Source organism: Poecilia latipinna, unplaced genomic scaffold (assembly GCF_001443285.1).
Source record: "Poecilia latipinna isolate Pla-1442-1.1 unplaced genomic scaffold, P_latipinna-1.0 Scaffold325, whole genome shotgun sequence".
Taxonomy (NCBI): Eukaryota; Metazoa; Chordata; class Actinopteri; order Cyprinodontiformes; family Poeciliidae; genus Poecilia; species Poecilia latipinna.
This window is the reverse complement of record NW_015112941.1, coordinates 115,013-131,926: the sequence shown is the minus strand read 5'-3', so window position 1 is coordinate 131,926 and position 16,914 is coordinate 115,013. Positions and strand designations below refer to the sequence as shown.

At 39.2% G+C, this 16,914-nt stretch overlaps 1 protein-coding gene across 1 annotated transcript; it reads left to right on the top strand.

Annotated features, from left to right (window-relative positions):
• Positions 1-5,105: 5,105 nt before the first annotated feature.
• hid1a (HID1 domain containing a) lies at positions 5,106-14,139 on the top strand. The gene is made up of 19 exons (XM_015035139.1): positions 5,106-5,260; positions 5,877-6,026; positions 6,561-6,731; positions 7,458-7,574; positions 8,180-8,286; positions 8,410-8,526; positions 9,012-9,219; positions 9,299-9,355; positions 9,458-9,598; positions 9,695-9,785; positions 10,019-10,170; positions 10,256-10,334; positions 10,467-10,631; positions 10,716-10,943; positions 12,080-12,231; positions 12,312-12,395; positions 12,482-12,573; positions 12,674-12,832; positions 13,448-14,139. The coding sequence occupies exons 1-19, from the start codon at positions 5,195-5,197 to the stop codon at positions 13,509-13,511; spliced, it is 2,400 nt and encodes a 799-aa protein (XP_014890625.1). The 5' UTR covers positions 5,106-5,194; the 3' UTR covers positions 13,512-14,139.
• The last annotated feature ends 2,775 nt before the right edge of the window (positions 14,140-16,914 follow it).

Genomic DNA, 16,914 nt, shown 5'->3' with positions numbered 1-16,914 from the left:
CTGGAGGAGCTTCCAGAAGTCCTGAAACCTTTGGTGTGTGCTTATTTTTATGACATGTAATATGTAGCTGACTGCAATACATCTGTGCTGTTTGGTTGTACAAATGCACCACTCAAAGTTACCAGAGTATAGTAAGGTAGCCGTTTTAGAGCAATACATGCAGTTGAGATTTATAGCCAAAAAAGCAATGTCATGAATTTTTGATCATTAGGTCTTTTGTTACCGTTTTAAATGCCGGACCTAAAATATTAGGTCCACATCACCCATCCCTAAAGCACCTTCAGATATTTTTATTTGCAAAACAAAAAAATAAGAACATATTTGTTATTCATTTTTACGTCAATGGAGTACTTTGTGTTGTTCTATCACAAAAGCAACTATATAAAAAAACAAAACAAAACAAAAAACACTGAAATACCTTGGTTATGATGTGACAAAATGTCCAACAGGTATGAATATTTTTGCAAGGAACTTTATGTCTATGATCAGAAAATGTAGCTATCATAAGGCAGCAAAGCGATTCTTACACCCAGCTCATCGAATTAAGTCTTATTGAGATCTGGAGAAAGCAAAATCAAGTGACAAAAATGAACCCGTGGGACGTATAATGTTCAAGAAAAATCCTGCAACAATCAGGTCTGTTCACAAGCTACAAAATGTGAGAGGAAAATTCAAGCCCACGAGGGATAAGCCTAAAATATGATCCGAGACGATCCTGGAATGCTATCATAACAAACCCTATGTTCTATGGCCTGACTTGTCTTCAACTAAACTGAATTCTAGTAGATAACATTGAAAGTCTTACCCACATTAACATCCCCCCCTCCCCTGACCCCCCAGACAAAATATGAAAGCAAGAGAGCAGTCTAAGACATATCCTCCCTGAGACCGGTCCATGTACTCGCACCTGTCAGAACCCTACTGTAAGACTAAACACTTCACAACGACTGGCCCAAAACTGGCGTTTGGTGCCACTTCAGCATCTCTACGGTTTTCATGTACAATTTAACGAGGACACATAAGAACCCACAATCAGTCGCGTACACTTTAAGGCTCTCAGAGCAGTTGGTGAACCAGATTGGTCGGAAAATAAGTGGAGTATAGAATGTTTTGAGTAGATCACAGTTATCAAAGTTGTTATTGCTCAACTGACAGATGAACTGCTCCTATAGATACTGCCATCCACCCACAGATGTGCACAGCTGTGATATGTGTTGCAATGACTGGAGATGGGAGAGGAAGAGCCGAACGAAACGACCGGCGACACGTTTTCAGTCCTTTGGCGTCTCAGAGGACAGCGTCATTTCATCTGGGGTCTCTGAGCTGACCTCGGCTTTGCAGGCTATAGAAGTGGGCCTCCCTGAGGATGCGGTTGATCTGCAGGTACGACAGCTGATTTGCGGGGCCGCCCAGCTCCGACGAGAGGCCGGAGCTGGAGGGGCTGCAGGGGCCCAAAGCACACCGACTCCCAGCTGCATGTTCGGGACTGCTGATGTTGCTGCTGCTCTCGCTGTTGGATGTCTGTTCGATAAATGACAAGAGCCCGTAAGTTGATGCATTTGAAGGTTAACGCAAAATGAGAAATCACAGAGTCATAAAGAAAGAGTACCTCTGAGTCCCAAGCATCCCGACCTGGCTCAGGGGAGAGAGGATGAGCACTGCTCTGCCTTTTGGCTTGAGGCACCAGGCGGCTACTCTCCTCATCACCACCGCTGTGCTGTCGCTTCCTGCATCAAAAACGGATATTTCTCTTTGTTACAAACATTTCAAGTTAACAACAGTGCTTGGGGATCTAAGAATTCAACGGGCAAACAATGTTCAAGTCTTCTCATTTCAATCAATCAAGTTTAGTTGTTATAGCACATTTCGGCAACAAGGCAGTTCAAAGTTATTTACGTCATAAAAATACAAAGTCGCAGAACACACCACACCACGGTATACTTTGTTATGTCATCGCCGACATAATCTGTTTTCTGAGATTTTACAAGACAAGACCAACACAAAGTAGTGGAACAAAATTCACATGGTTTTTAAGTTGTTTCACAACAAAAGCAAAAAATAAAAGCCCTCTTTACTTGGATACCCCTAAATAAAGCCCAATGCAAACAGAAACCTTTAGAAGTCACTGGACTGGTGAACAGCCGCCCAAATTTATGTCATCCTGAAGGAGCTGCAGAGAGCCACAGCTCATGTGGAAAAAAATAAAAAATCAATCTGCGTAAAGCACAACTATTAGTCATGCACTGCACATATCTAGTTTAAAAGAATGTGGAAAGAACAAAGTCATTGCTGAAAGAAAGCCACAGGAAGTCCCATTTGCAGTTCGTCACAACCCATGGAGGGGACACAACAACCACATAGAGGAGGGCGGTGTATGTAGATAAGACCCGATGCTAATAATTATGATAGGTAGAAAACTAACCCTGTGCACATAAACCTGCACACACTAACCCCATATGGTGAAACACAGTAGTGGCAGCGTTCTTCATCAGGAAAAAGGGAGCTGTTAAAAGTTAATAGTGAAAATGGATGAAGTTCTATAGGAAAACCTTGAAGAAAACATTTTGGATGCTGAAAGTAAATTAAACTGGGGAAGATGGACAGCAACCCTAAAAAAAACAAAAACATGCTGGGGTCAAATTTGGGTCAAATGGGCTTAAAAGTAATTTTTGACAGAAAGTGAACCAATCTTAAATAGTCGTAGAAAAAGGATGCAAATAGCTGTCCGGTATTTTAGGTGTAAATATATAGTCAAACTGAAACTGAATGTTTCATATTAAGCATATTAAAGAATAATTTCAAGTGAGAATCGGTGGAAAGACTGGACAAGTGATATTCACAGACACTCCTCATTCTGTCTGAGAGATTGGCCTGCTTTCCAAAGAAGAACCATCCATCCTTTAGCTTATACAACACAATTACCCACTGATTTTCGTTTGTACTTCACATAAAACAGATTTAAATTTGTGGGTGTAAATATGACAAAATGTGAAAAAGTTTAGTGTTTGTAAAATACAGTAGATATACATAAAAAAAAATACAGACTAAAAATCTGACCAATATAACAAAAGACTTCGGCGAAGAGACACTGAAACCTAAACTGTCACATAAATGGCTAGACAAGCTAATGTGAGCATTACTTAAAATAGTAGCAGTACCAGAAAATGACATATTAACTATATTACTGCCATAACACCATTATGTTTGGTGTACCAGCGTACAGACAACCGCTACTCTTTGTAGCATAATCTACGATTTTAAAATGGCTACTGCGAGGTGTGAATGATCAATGCACAATGTTTTAAATAATCCCATGTTATTAATACTAACGTGCAGAATGAACTCACCTGTTGTCAGTCAACATATGATAACACTTTTTCCACCTGGAGGAGCTTCTACCGTAGTTTGTTTAAATCCGAAAGAATTATTCGGCTTTTTAGTTACCGTCTCAAGATGTCTGTTGATGGCCTATGGCTTTGCTTAAGCTAACTTTCCCAAACTAATTAATTACGCTGCATAAAGGCGGAATACAATGGTCCATGTTGGCAACGCTGTCACATTAATAAGCTACTGTTTTAAGCCACAAAATCAAGCATAAGCAGCGTTGAACAGGAAATAAACACCAAAAATTTTCGCTAGCTGGTTAACAATTCCTCTCAGGCGCTTTGTCATTGGTTACAAGCTAACGCTAACGTCATGGCGAGTTAACGTATTTTTCTATATTAGCAATGTTTTCTCAGCATTTCATGTAAGAGTTATCTAATGCAAAAGTCCCACACGATACTGCTAACTTAACTTAAAATGTCGATATATGACCAGAGCCGATATACGTCCTAGACCTTAGCTCAGACTAGCTAGCTCTCGAACATACAGCCAACCGCAACTGTTGTGTTTACAACTCACTGCGGCTGCGCAGGGTCTACTGACTTATCCGTGTCCGAGCAGATTCAGTCTGCCAACTCTTTTACATGAACGAGAAGAGCGGGATCCCGCCTAAGAGGAGGTTATTTTCATATAAATATTATGATATTAGTGAAGCTGTTTTTGTATACTACATATGAACGTTTGTGAGCACTCTGTTTTCGATCAACATAGACAATGCAAAAATTTGATAAGTCGCTATTACAACTAATGAGTCGTTTTGATAACGTTCATTGATGGAAATAGCCAAAAATGTAGGATCCAGAAAAAAATATAAAAACTCCATCGTGGTTATCGTGGTGCTTCAGGGTTTTCTTTCTAGTTTTTACGATTTCTTTTCTATTTTATTGAAACAAATGTAACAAGTTCAAAATAGATTATCAATCTCTTAGAAGATCACAACTACATTGAATTTTATTTAATATTTTATTTAATATTATATCATTATATCAGATATTTGCATTTGTGTCTTTTGGCCAGGACTCCTTTGAAAAATAGATTTTTAATCTTTATGGTGTTTTCATCCTAGTAACATTTAGATTAAAGTTCACAGGGTGTTTAAGATTATTATTATTTTCTTACTTTTATCTACAATTCCAACCAGATATTTCAGTCTGAAGCACATAGACATTAAGGAAGTATACCAAATTATGCTGTTTGGAAATGTGTCTTAGTTAAGTTTAAAAAATAAATCAAATTAATAAATTACAAAATAAATAATTTAATATTGAATGTATTTATTAAAACCATATAGAAATATATAACCTCTTTCTTGCCTCGCCCTTCTGGGCTGAAAGGCATCATACTTGCATTTATTTTTTGTTTTATTTTTTGTGACGTCTTTACTGATTTGTATCAAGAGGCAGGCCTAATTAGCAGATAAATTCATCCACTATAGTAAAGGAACCATAAAATTATAATGGTAATACTTAAAATACACACCTTTATAGAATTTCTAATTTTCTGCAAAACATTATTTAATTATTTATCCATTCAGTTGATTATGGACATCCCATTTATTTGTTTACAGTTTGATTTGACATATTTATTTATTTATTTATTTATTTATTTATTTTCAATTTAATTTATGTTTAACAATCTGGCACTTCAGGCGCTCCATAATTCCAGCCCTCCAATAGTTAAAAAAAAAAAAGGAAAAAAAAAAGAAAGAAAAAAACACGCCTCCACCAATGACTCAAGCGTAGGACGGAGGTGAGATTAACAGGGATTCTCAGCGGCAGCAGATTTGCGTGTCTGAAGGGAATCGACCGCGATGGGAAGCAGCGATTCAAAGCTAAATTTCAGGAAAGCGGTGATCCAGCTCACGACCAAAACGCAGGTATACATATGTGTGTGTGCTTCAGTGGAACAAATTATTACCATCAGAGCGCAAGAGCGCACCGAGGAGCATCACCGCTCCGTAGATGAGAAAGCGGCTCCGAAATAGCAGCAAAACAAAATTAACCTCCGGCTGCAAGCAGACTTTTAAAACACAACCTTTTTATTTCGCAAAATTATGAGATAAGATTATACTGTCATTGTGAAGCTGTAGATTAAAAGCGCCGTAAAAATGCGTGGTACATATCACAAATTGGATTGGGAAACAAATAACCATAACCGTGCTGTCCTGGCGTTAGCCTACATATTCCGTGTTTGACGATAATTGCTGGTGGCGTTCAGCAAAAATCATAGCTGATGACGTAATTCCGGGAATAAACTCGTTTGCAGATGCGGCAGGTGGAGGCTGAGGTTGGTGCGCAGCAGAAAGCTCCCACTGTTGCTAGAACAAGCTTCAGTGTTTACATTGCCATTAAGATAATGGATATTTGTGTACCACCAGGTTAGATAAGTAGATTTATCAAATAAAAATGAGTAAACATTCCGTTTGACTTTTGCGTCTACAATCTGATTCATCTGGTGAATCTGTCGACTGAATGTGTCCGTGTTTTCCTCAGCCGGTGGAAGCCACAGAGGATGCCTTCTGGGACCAGTTCTGGGCAGACACCACCATCACGGTCCAGGATGTTTTTGCTCTGGTGCCAGCTGCAGAGATAAGAGCTGTTCGAGAGGAGTCGCCGTCAAACCTGGCAACCCTCTGCTATAAGGTACACACCGAAAGAACATAAAACATATAAGAATATGAGGATATCCCTATGCTGAAGTGAAATTATAACGTTGTTGTAGCCAGTGCGGGATTTTTTCTTCTTCTCCTCCTTCTTGTTTTGGAAGTCCACTTAGATGTGGGAATAATGAGTCAACTCCCCTTCCTTTTTCTCTGCTTCCTGTCTCTTATTTCCAGCTTCCATTTGAAGCTGCATATCTGAAACAAAACAGACACACACAGGCGTGCAGCATAATTAAATAAAGCGCAAGGAGACCAGAGTCCTCCAAGCAAAGCTTGTTACCAGGGTTTATCTGCTTTAGACAAAAGCTCTGGCACACTCTTGATAATGCTCACTTTTTTTTTTTTTTCAGTAATTGTCTACAAAAACAAAAACAGTGCTCCTTATATAAAGCAAAATGTCCTAGATTTATAGCTTACATTATACATTTTGCACCCAAAATCCATTTGAAGCAAGAGTAAAACTGGCCGGAAATACACAGTGTCACAATGTCTTGTTTGTTTGTTTTTTTCCCAGGCGGTGGAGAAGCTGGTGCAGGGAGCAGAGTCCGGCTGTCCTACCGACAGGGAGAAGCAGGTGATTCTGAACTGCACTCGCATCCTGACCCGGATTCTTCCCTACATCTTCGAGGACCAAGACTGGAGAGGGTTCTTCTGGTCAACGGTGCCTGGTGCAGGACATGCTGGGGTGAGTGGCAACAGAGGATATTCTCGTTAATGTTTAACAGATTATAGTTGCTCTTCCATTTTAACATTGACGTGTTATCATTTGTTTTTTTTTGTTTTTTTTTTTGGAAGCTATATGTATTTCAGTCAAAAGAAATAATCCTCTCGAGAGAAAAATATAATCCAGTAGGACTGAGCTTTTGCTTACATCACTTTATGAACAAAGAAAATGCTCCAACTATGAGTTAATTTAGATGGAGAGACATTCTGGTAATAACTGCTGCTTGAGGGGATTCACATCAGGTCATGTGGTTCATGTGGTTCAGAGTGAGTCCGTATCCATCTTTTATGGCAAAGCCAACCTAAAATAATTCAGATGCATTTCACACTTGTATTTAGTGTCTGATGTGATCAAATCACCCAGGCAAGATGCTAGTGCACCCTGTCTATAGGGTCTCTTTGTGGTTCTGCAAATCTCATAAGGGATGACAAAGGCAGTTGCTTTTTGTGCTTTTTGTGGCCTGTTTAAGTTTTTGAAGCTGCTTCTTTCCAGCTGTAATGCGCAATTTTTGCCCCTTCCTTGCACCAATCTGCATGGGAATAACATAGCAAAGCAGCTTCCTTTTGTTAAAGTTTTAGGAGCTCTTGTCTATTTTAGATTACATTAAATAATTTATTTTGGCATACAGCACAAAGCTCTGACATGCAAATAAAGGTTCTTGCGGCCATCTTTTTTTTTTTTTTTCAGACAGATGAGCTGGATGACGATGATGGAGCCCGACCACTGGCTGAGTCGCTGCTCTTGGCGATCGCCGACCTGCTCTTCTGCCCTGACTTCACTGTGCACAGTCACAGAAGAGGCCCTGTGAGTACCTAATGTCCTGAACACTGTGCAATCTAATTTAAAATGCCATTCATTTTGTCATTTTCCCAGCAGCAGCAGCAATAGCATTGTCGGGAATAGTTTAATAGTTTCTGTCTCTTCCGAGCCTCACTCTAATCTTGTCTCATGATTGAAAGGTAAGAGCTATTTTCGTAGCACCGTTTCCTCCTTCCTGATCCGAAGTCGCCTCACTAACCTGTCCCTCGAGTTTTGCTGGAAGCAGAATGCAGAGATAGTGACAGGTTTCTCCGCCGGTCGCACCAGGAAGACGTCAACTTTCCACTTCCAGAATGTAAAGAATGTCTAGCCAGGCAGCCGGCGTAAATGAGCAGTGCTTTTTTTTTTTTTTTTTTTTTTTTTTTTAATCACATGTTGACTGTAAACTGAAATGTAGAACAACTATCTTTGAAAGGAGGATAAATTGAGGCTTTCCTTTCCACAGATCGAGACCAACACATTATATGTTCCTTAGAGTGAACAGGTGTTATGTCTACTAAAGGGCATTTTTTTAATGCAATGTTTCTCGTTTAGGCATTAGCGATGCTTAAAGAAATTCAAGTTGAAGTGTTTGCTGTGACTATTTCCAGGACTCGGTGGAGAACATGCAGTCTTTAGACAGCTGTGAGTACATCTGGGAGGCTGGGGTGGGATTTGCACAGTCCCCGCCTCTTAACTACATCCATGACCTCAACAGGTAAGTTTGGTTTACATTTCTGCACCTGACAACACCTAAATCACAGAATAAGAATTATTTTCCCCTTTCCGTCCTGCGATGATCCCTTTTTTTTTTTTTTTTTTTTTTTTTTTTGACATTCAGGGCAGAGCTGCTGAGATTGTTACTAACCTGCTTCTCAGAGGCCATGTACCTGCCTCCTTCACCCGACAACAGCGTCCTCAACCCCTGGGTCACGTTCTTCTGCTCCACAGAGAATAGGTAACGGGCTTTTATGGGATCGTCCACCTACGGTTGGATACCTTTTTAAATTGAATAATTAATTTATTTAAATTCCACTAGGGAAACTCAAGTTATAGACTCATCACATTCAGTGTTGACGTATATCTCATGTGTTGTGATTTTTAACTTTGGTACTTATGTCGTACAGCTAATAAAACCCAAATTCAATTTATTTAAAACTTTAAATTCTTGAGTGAAGTCAATTGGAAAAGTCCTGTGATGAACTGGTGACCTGTCAATGTGTACAAAACAACCATTTATTTTTATTTTTTTCTCCACATTTCACACTTATTGTTTGTTCACATCATTTTGTCAACATGTCGACATGGACGAGTTTTCCTTTTCCTTCTGTACTTAACACAGCTGGCAAACAGCAAACAGTGTTTACTGAGATTCACTTTTTGAGTGATTCTCCAACAGTCTTTTCATGTTTTTTTTTTATGTTTTTTTTTTCCTCCTATTAGACATGCTCTTCCTCTGTTCACATCTCTCCTCAATGTGGTCTGTGCTTATGATCCGGTGGGCTACGGTATCCCCTACAACCACCTGCTATTCGCAGACTACCGGGAGCAGCTGGTGGAGCAGGCTGTGCAGATTCTTATTGTGACGCTGGAGCACGATGGAGGAGCTCCCCGACCCGCCGCTTCGTCATCCAGCATAGAGGAGCTAGAGGTATAACAAGAGACCTGTTGACAATGTTTCGTTTTATCTCTTTTTGTGGAAAAAAATAAATATCTTGATCTGTCTGCAGAATGCTGGCCCTGAAAACCTCTTTGTCAATTACTTGTCGAGGATTCACAGAGAAGAGGTTTGTTTTTTTGTTGTTTTTTTTTTTTAAAAAAAAGAAGAAACAATTTTGGTCAATTTCTTTCTTGTACTGAAAGTTTTCTTTGCGCTCCTCCATCGGTAGGACTTTGACTTTGTGCTGAAGGGGCTCGCTCGTCTACTGACCAATCCTCTGGCTCAGACGTACCTGCCCCACTCCACCAAGAAAATTCAATTCCACCAAGAACTGCTGGTGCTTTTCTGGAAACTCTGCGATTTCAATAAGGTTGAAGAGCACTCAAATAAAGTGAAAGATTAGTGAAGTCTCTTTTTTTTTTTTTTTGTTAAGTAACACACTTTTACTGTATGATTCACTCGACAGAAATTCTTGTTTTTCGTCCTGAAGAGCAGTGATGTGCTGGATGTTCTCGTTCCAATTCTCTATTACCTGAATGATGCCAGGGCAGATCAATGTAAGTTTGGGATTTTATGTTGCAGGTCAACACCAAGTAATGCATTACAGTATGTGTGATGGTATATGGTTTGCTTTTCTTGCTTCTTTTTTTTTTTTTTTTACACCAAAAACAATAACAAATCCTTTCCCTTCTGCGGCAACAGAAGGGAAATATGCTTTCATAGTTTAGATAAAAGCATATTCATATGTCAAATGCCTCAACTTCTTTAGCATGTTGTGTTCTGGCTGCAGCTCGTGTTGGACTCATGCACATCGGCGTGTTTATTTTGCTCCTGCTGAGCGGGGAGAGAAACTTTGGCGTGCGCTTGAATAAGCCGTATTCTCTCCATGTTCCAATGGACATCCCGGTGTTCACAGGGACGCACGCAGACCTGCTGATAGTGGTGAGACGGGATTCTGCATCCGGAAAGCTAACAATTACCGCTGATTGGAGTCACGTGAAGTCTCAACGTTTGTTTTGTTTTCTAGGTTTTTCACAAAATCATCACCACAGGACACCAGCGCCTCCAACCGCTTTTCGACTGCCTGCTCACAATTATTGTAAATGGTAAGTTGGCATCTTTCTTTTTATATATTTTTTTTTTTTGCTGAAATCCTATAATATTTAAATCTTTTAGGCTTAAGGTCATAGGAATTCTCCAAGTATTGCATCTGCTCTTCTTCTTCTTGTTGCTTACAGTTTCCCCCTACCTGAAGAGCCTGTCCATGGTAGCAGCCAATAAACTACTCCACCTGCTGGAGGCCTTCTCCACCACCTGGTTTCTGTTCTCCACCGTTCAGAACCACCACCTTGTCTTCTTCCTTCTTGAGGCTTTCAACAACATTATCCAGTACCAGTTTGATGGTAAGCTGGATCCGCTCTGCGTGTTGCTGAAACGCTTTAATTTTGCACGTCTATTTATATAATAATTTTTATCTCTCTGGCCAGGAAACTGCAATCTTGTCTATGCCATCATCCGCAAGCGCAATGTGTTCCACCAGCTGGCCAATCTGCCCTCTGACCCCGCTACAATCCAGAAGGCTTTGCAGAGGAAGAAGAAGTCACCAGATGTGATTTCCCGCACAAGCTCCCAAGAGACTGTGTCCATGGAGGGCTCCCGCCCGGCGGTGCCAGCAGAACCGGGCACGCTGAAGGCCAGCCTGGTCGCTATGCCAGGTACTTTCATGTCGACTGAATACTTTGGATTCAGTCGTTAAACAGTCAATATAAAAGCTTCTGTGGTTTCATGGAAAGCAAACACTCCTCTTGGACCTGAAATAGTTAAATGTTTTATGAACCACTTTTTTGCTACAGCTCGTAAAGAGGTTCCTCTTTTTTTTTTTTTTTTTTTTTTTTTTGTCCACCTGTTTTCCCTGCTGAACTAGAACACCAGCTGCTGCTCAGAGGCCTCAGTCATCCCATGTGTTGCATAACGCAACAATTTTTAAACCGTATGACATATCAGGATTCAGATACGTTTGTGAAACATGGAGATCTGAAACTGTTATTCTTTATTTATTTATTTTTTACAAAGGCTTCAATATATGAGCCCAAATGTACATTTTGACTGAACTGCAGAATTTCAAACGTTTTGTGGATGATAAACTGTTGAACACATACCAGTTGGCGACTGGTATGTGTCACCTCTTGCAAAAAGTTACAAAAAGTTTTATGTACAAAAATATGTAAGAAAATCAATCCAGTTAATATAGCTGGATCTAAATGTAGTTGCATGAATTGCAACTCTATTCTATTTAACACAATGGGTTGCCATGCATATGCTTTTTAATTTCAATTACACCCATTTCAGCTTCAAGCTACTAAGAGCTAAGATTATAGACATGAAACGCATCTATTGCCTATAAAATATAGATTATACCGTGCAGTAAAGCTTCATCTGTAGGATCTCCTTTTTGTGTCTTCGATCTGCATTAGCGGATCTCCTTGCAGCGGCCTAAAATAGCAATCACCTTCTTGAAGATTGCATTTTATTTTCAAATTTAAAAAGCCCAAAACGCTTTCTGTTTAGTTGGTTCCCAATGCTGCATTCAGTTGAACTGAAAAGTCAGACGATCCTTGGAAAGTTGGAGCTACCAAAGCTGCTCTATCTTGAATATCCAATATGTCAACTATATTTATTAGCACTTTTTACACAGTCCGTATCTCATTAGACCATTTTAAACGTGTTCCATTAGTGTCTGATGAAAATAAATCCAGTAACAGCTTGTATTACTGTAAGCAGCTAGCACCAAAACAGCTGATTCGGCCTGTGCCACCTCATTGGTTATTGTAATGTCATCGACTTCTTTCAGGCATAGATAAGTTGACTGAGAAGTCACAGGTATCCGAGGACGGGACCATGGTGTCGATCCCAAAGTTAGACTCTCCACAGACGGTCCACTCAGACCAGAGTGCAGCCGCTGGGACCAGTGACACAGAGTCAAACTCAGGCAGAGACAATGAGGTAGGTGCTTTGTTATTGTCTCCATGTGTTGTCCACAAATTCAATGTCAAATTTGTTAATATTTTTCTTGGTGTTATCAGGATGTTTTCTACACTGAAGCAGAGATGGAAAGAAGTTTGTCAAGTGCCTCATCGACATCGTTATGGACTCCTACCCCAGAATGGGTGAGCAAACTGTAAAACCTTGGTTATTAGATAAACTTTTTTTTTTTTTAACAGTGTAAACAAATCAATATTTCCTTTTATCCCAGATCCTATCTTGGAAATGCAAGTTGCCCCTTCAGACTATCATGCGTCTTCTACAAGTACTAGTTCCCCAGGTGGAAAAGATCTGCATTGACAAGTTGGTTTCATGTCCTGAAATGGAAAAGTGTCGTTGAACTTTTTAATAAATATTGTCAGAAAAAAAAAAAAAAAAAAAAAAACTTTTCCTTTTTCTCCCGGGGGCTAACAGATGAATCAGAGATCCTGAAGTTCCTTCAGCATGGCACGTTAGTGGGCCTGTTGCCGGTTCCTCACCCCATCCTCATCAGAAAGTATCAAGCCAACGCCGGCACTGCTATGTGGTTTCGTACTTACATGTGGGGAGTTGTTTACTTGCGGTAAGTCAGGCATGACTGTAGCTCAGTTATGATACAAATAATATTAAGGAAACCAGGCAATGCTTAAAATGTTTTGATAACAGTATACAATCAGCTGTTTAAATTTTTGACAATCTGAATCTCTTGAGTTTAAGGAGTTAACATGATTTGTACAATAGCCATGTGAATCAAATATGATGTGGACGCTTTTAACTCTGACTGAATGGTTTGTTGCCAAATTATTTTTGAAGTTATGCTGTGTTTCTCTTTCTGGAGACGTGTGCCATAACGGAAACTATAGGCGAAGACTACAGGCATTCGGTGAAGAAAAGTCTCTGGCATCCATGATTTAACATCTAAATTACAAGTCAAAGTGTATGGATGAGCCTGGGGTCATAAGGAAACACTTAGCTGCGAAAATGATTGCCTTGTCTCCTGTTGACACCACACAGTTGTTAGCATGTAAAAAGAAAGCTGTGTCGACCCAAATACTGAGCCTTGTGGGATTCTCTGCTATTTGTAAATTGACGCCAAAGAATAATTTCTTGATTTAATTAATTTTCTATCAGGATCTACCACCTCTGCTGATTAAATTATTATTATTTTTTTTTATCTGTGTTTGTTTATTTTTTGCAGCAATGTGGATCCTCCCATCTGGTATGACACTGACGTGCGCCTTTTTGAGATCCAGAGGATGTAGGCTTAACCATTTGATGACTGAAAAATGAACTGCTCTTGTTCTAGAAGTATCTGCTGGTTTCCCGGAAGAAAAAAAAAAAAAAAAGAAAACCTCACTGTGTTAGACCTGTCTTCTAATTATTATGCTTGCACCAAACACTTTCTGATCTGGAAAGATTAAAGATGTATGAAGTATCACCAATGTCCAGAAACAACTATGTTTGAACATTTCTTTAAGACTTTGAGACAGCAGAATGTCTGTTAAAGCACTGAGAAGAATGAAGCGTTTTCAAAAAGCAAAGAAGTGTAACAGAAATATTTAACTTTTTGTCATATTTATTATAGAGGATGTGGTGCTTTCCAGCAAAGGCATGTAAATTATCTTTGATGACACTGTGTTAGTATTTCTAAGTATTTATTGTATTTCCTATGCTTTAAAGTGAACTTGCACTTCTCTGACTTGTCTGTTCAGGTTGTGGTTTAATGTGACGTTTCAGATATGGAGATGTTTTTATGTAAATGACCAAGAGGTTTATTTTAGACTTTTTGTTTTGACTTCTTGCTTTGATTTGTGAACCTTGCAGTGCTTGACTTTAAAACTGTATTTTCTTGAATTGTCCTGAAAATATATATTACTATGGCTCTGTGAACTACGTGTTGCTGTTGGTATGCGTTGCAGAAAAAATGCTTTAGCGTGTCCTCATATGAACTATGTACATATGAGCTCATAACCTTGAGCTATTGTTTAACAAATGAATGTGGGAGTTCCATGTTGGCCACTAGATGGAGCCACAATACTTTTGGCCACATAGTTCAGACATCGTTTGAGTTTGATCAGTTTGTGTCATAACTGGGATTGTTCTGATTGTAGGGCAAAGACAGGAACCACAGGGTTACCAGAGTTAGATTTTGGAATATTTAGATCATTTATTTTAGTAGTTTAATTTAAAAACTGCAGTTTGATTAATTAGACACGGTATTAAATATTGACCTCAATTCCTTTTTTGTTGACTTACAACTGATAGAAACCTAAAATTCAGCTTTATGTTTGGATTTCCTCAATGGTACTCAAGGCAAGGTTGTAGCTATCCTTGCTACTTATCCACTTTATTCTTCCACTCAACTTTTCCTTAATATAGTTGGATACAGCTTAAGCTTACTGCCTGTTGTACAAGGGATTATTTCCTCTCTTTCTCTTTTTATGTGTTAAGTACAAAAAGAGTGTACAACAGGAGCATTCTTTCATATTTACCGAGTGAAAAGTGTGCTCCTTTTACTTATCTGCTGAACAGGTTTTTGACGGTGCGTTCATTAACACACGTCTCAAAGCTAAAAATTAAAATGTGTCATGTTCTTCTCTGTACAGGTTACAAAGCTACGCTGAAGGTGCAACAAATGACAACAAAATGGGTCAATTGGTGTCAACTGACTGATGACAATTTAGCCCCACGCTACAGACTAACCATGGCAGAACGTTTTAAAATGAAACGAGTTTCACCAAACAAATTTTCAAGATATCTGAAATTGGTTTATGAATAGGCCTATTACTAATTTAAAATAACACTCGTATTTTGTTCACAGTGTTTTTTTAGGCTATTTAATCTCCAAACCTTCATAGCTAAATCATTATCATATCTTTATTCTAGACACATAAGAAGATGAAGATAATATTAAAAAAACAACAAAATAATCTGTGTTTATGTATATGTAAACATTTCTATAAGACTTTACTTTTACTTCTCAGCCTTACCCTTCTATGCCTCCATTATGCTTTTTGTTCCTTGCTTCCCTCTATAGTATAGTCACGTATTTTTCATATGTGCATCTATTAAAGTTTTAGCAAAGGTCTTGCATGTTTTCCCCTATTTTTTCTTAGCCTGGGGGAGAATGGGCTAAACACACTCCTTTTACGCAAGTTCATTTCCAAGAAGCGCATCTAGAAAGGTTGTTCTGAGTAAAATAGAAACTGTACCGTGGAAATATTTAGAAATTGAGGATATTGTTTAAAATATAATTTTTTTTCCTCCTAGTTCCATGAACCTGTTTAGAAATTGCAACTTGCTTTATCATCCACATAGCGACATAGGATTTGATATAAACAAAAGACTTTGCACATGAGGGAAATACAGGTTAATTGGCTGGTTCATGTGTTTTATTAACACACAAACAAATTCTTAGAAATATTTTCATGGAAGGTTTGCCAGCAATTTTTTTTTTCCTGCTGACTCTGGACATTTGGACAATCCATAAAAAAAACTAAGCAATACAAGACCTGCCCTGGAAAGGCATTCACAACTGTTTTCTTTTTTTCCCCACATTTTCACTTTACAACCAAAAACTTCAGTGTGTCTTATTGGGAAACTTGTGAGAGTCTTGTACAAACCATTGCATAATTGTTAAGCTGAATGTAATGGTTAGTTTTAAATTGTCTTCGCAAATAAAAATAATAAAAGGCCTAGTCGTTCACCCAGCTCCCCTTGCTCAGATAACTAAATAACATCTAGTTTTTGAAATAATATTCTGCCTACAGGACTCTATTCATCTCCTGCAAGTGGAAACCTACCAAGACCTGGCCTGACATAGAAATTAACAGCCAAGGCAAGGAGAGTGTTAATCAGAGAAGCAGGCAAAATAACTGCCATGCAGGGAGACTAACATGTTATGATGGGTGCTCTGGTCAGATGAGACCAAAGTTGAACTTTTTTGTCTTAAAGCAAATCACATTGTATGGTTGTACATGATCCTGCACATAACATCTCCGTAAAATAAGGTGGTGGCAGCAACATGCAGTGGAAATTTTTCTGCTCAGATGCAGAAAACTTTTACAAAAGCCCCAAAGGTTGTGCAGATCAGTCAAAAGTGTTCAACTAGTTTCTCTAAGGCAGAGGTTCCCAAACTGTGGGGCGCGCCGTGCCATTGCGGGGGGGGGGCGCGGGAAGCCGTCTGGATGAAAAAAAAACAAACAAAAAAAAAACATGAACGTTGTATGCGCTAGGTTTTTACCTTAGATTGGCCAACTCTTTGTTATTGCTCTGTCAATTTGATACAGTAGGAGCTTCCGCACTTCCCATATCTGTGTCCTCTGTCACTTTTATCAGCAGTTAAAACTGTTTAATCCGTTGTTAACATGTGGAAACCTGTTTTTCCGAGCCGCCTTTAAACGCAACATGAGCGCTACGACGCTGGGTTTCCACCTGTGAAGGAGACCTGCTGCTGCTGGGCGGAGCTACGTAGGTTTGTGTTAGAATCACGGCAGCAAACCAGCAAAACGCAAATAACTTTTCACAGTTTTTCCCCCAAACTAACCGACTTAGTTGAGTAAAGCTGCTGGATGCAGGTAAAGTTAGCTAAAAGATGACTAGCTAGCTAATATCAATACATCACCTTAAGCTTGTTAACAAGTAGCTCGTAGGCTACTGGTGTCT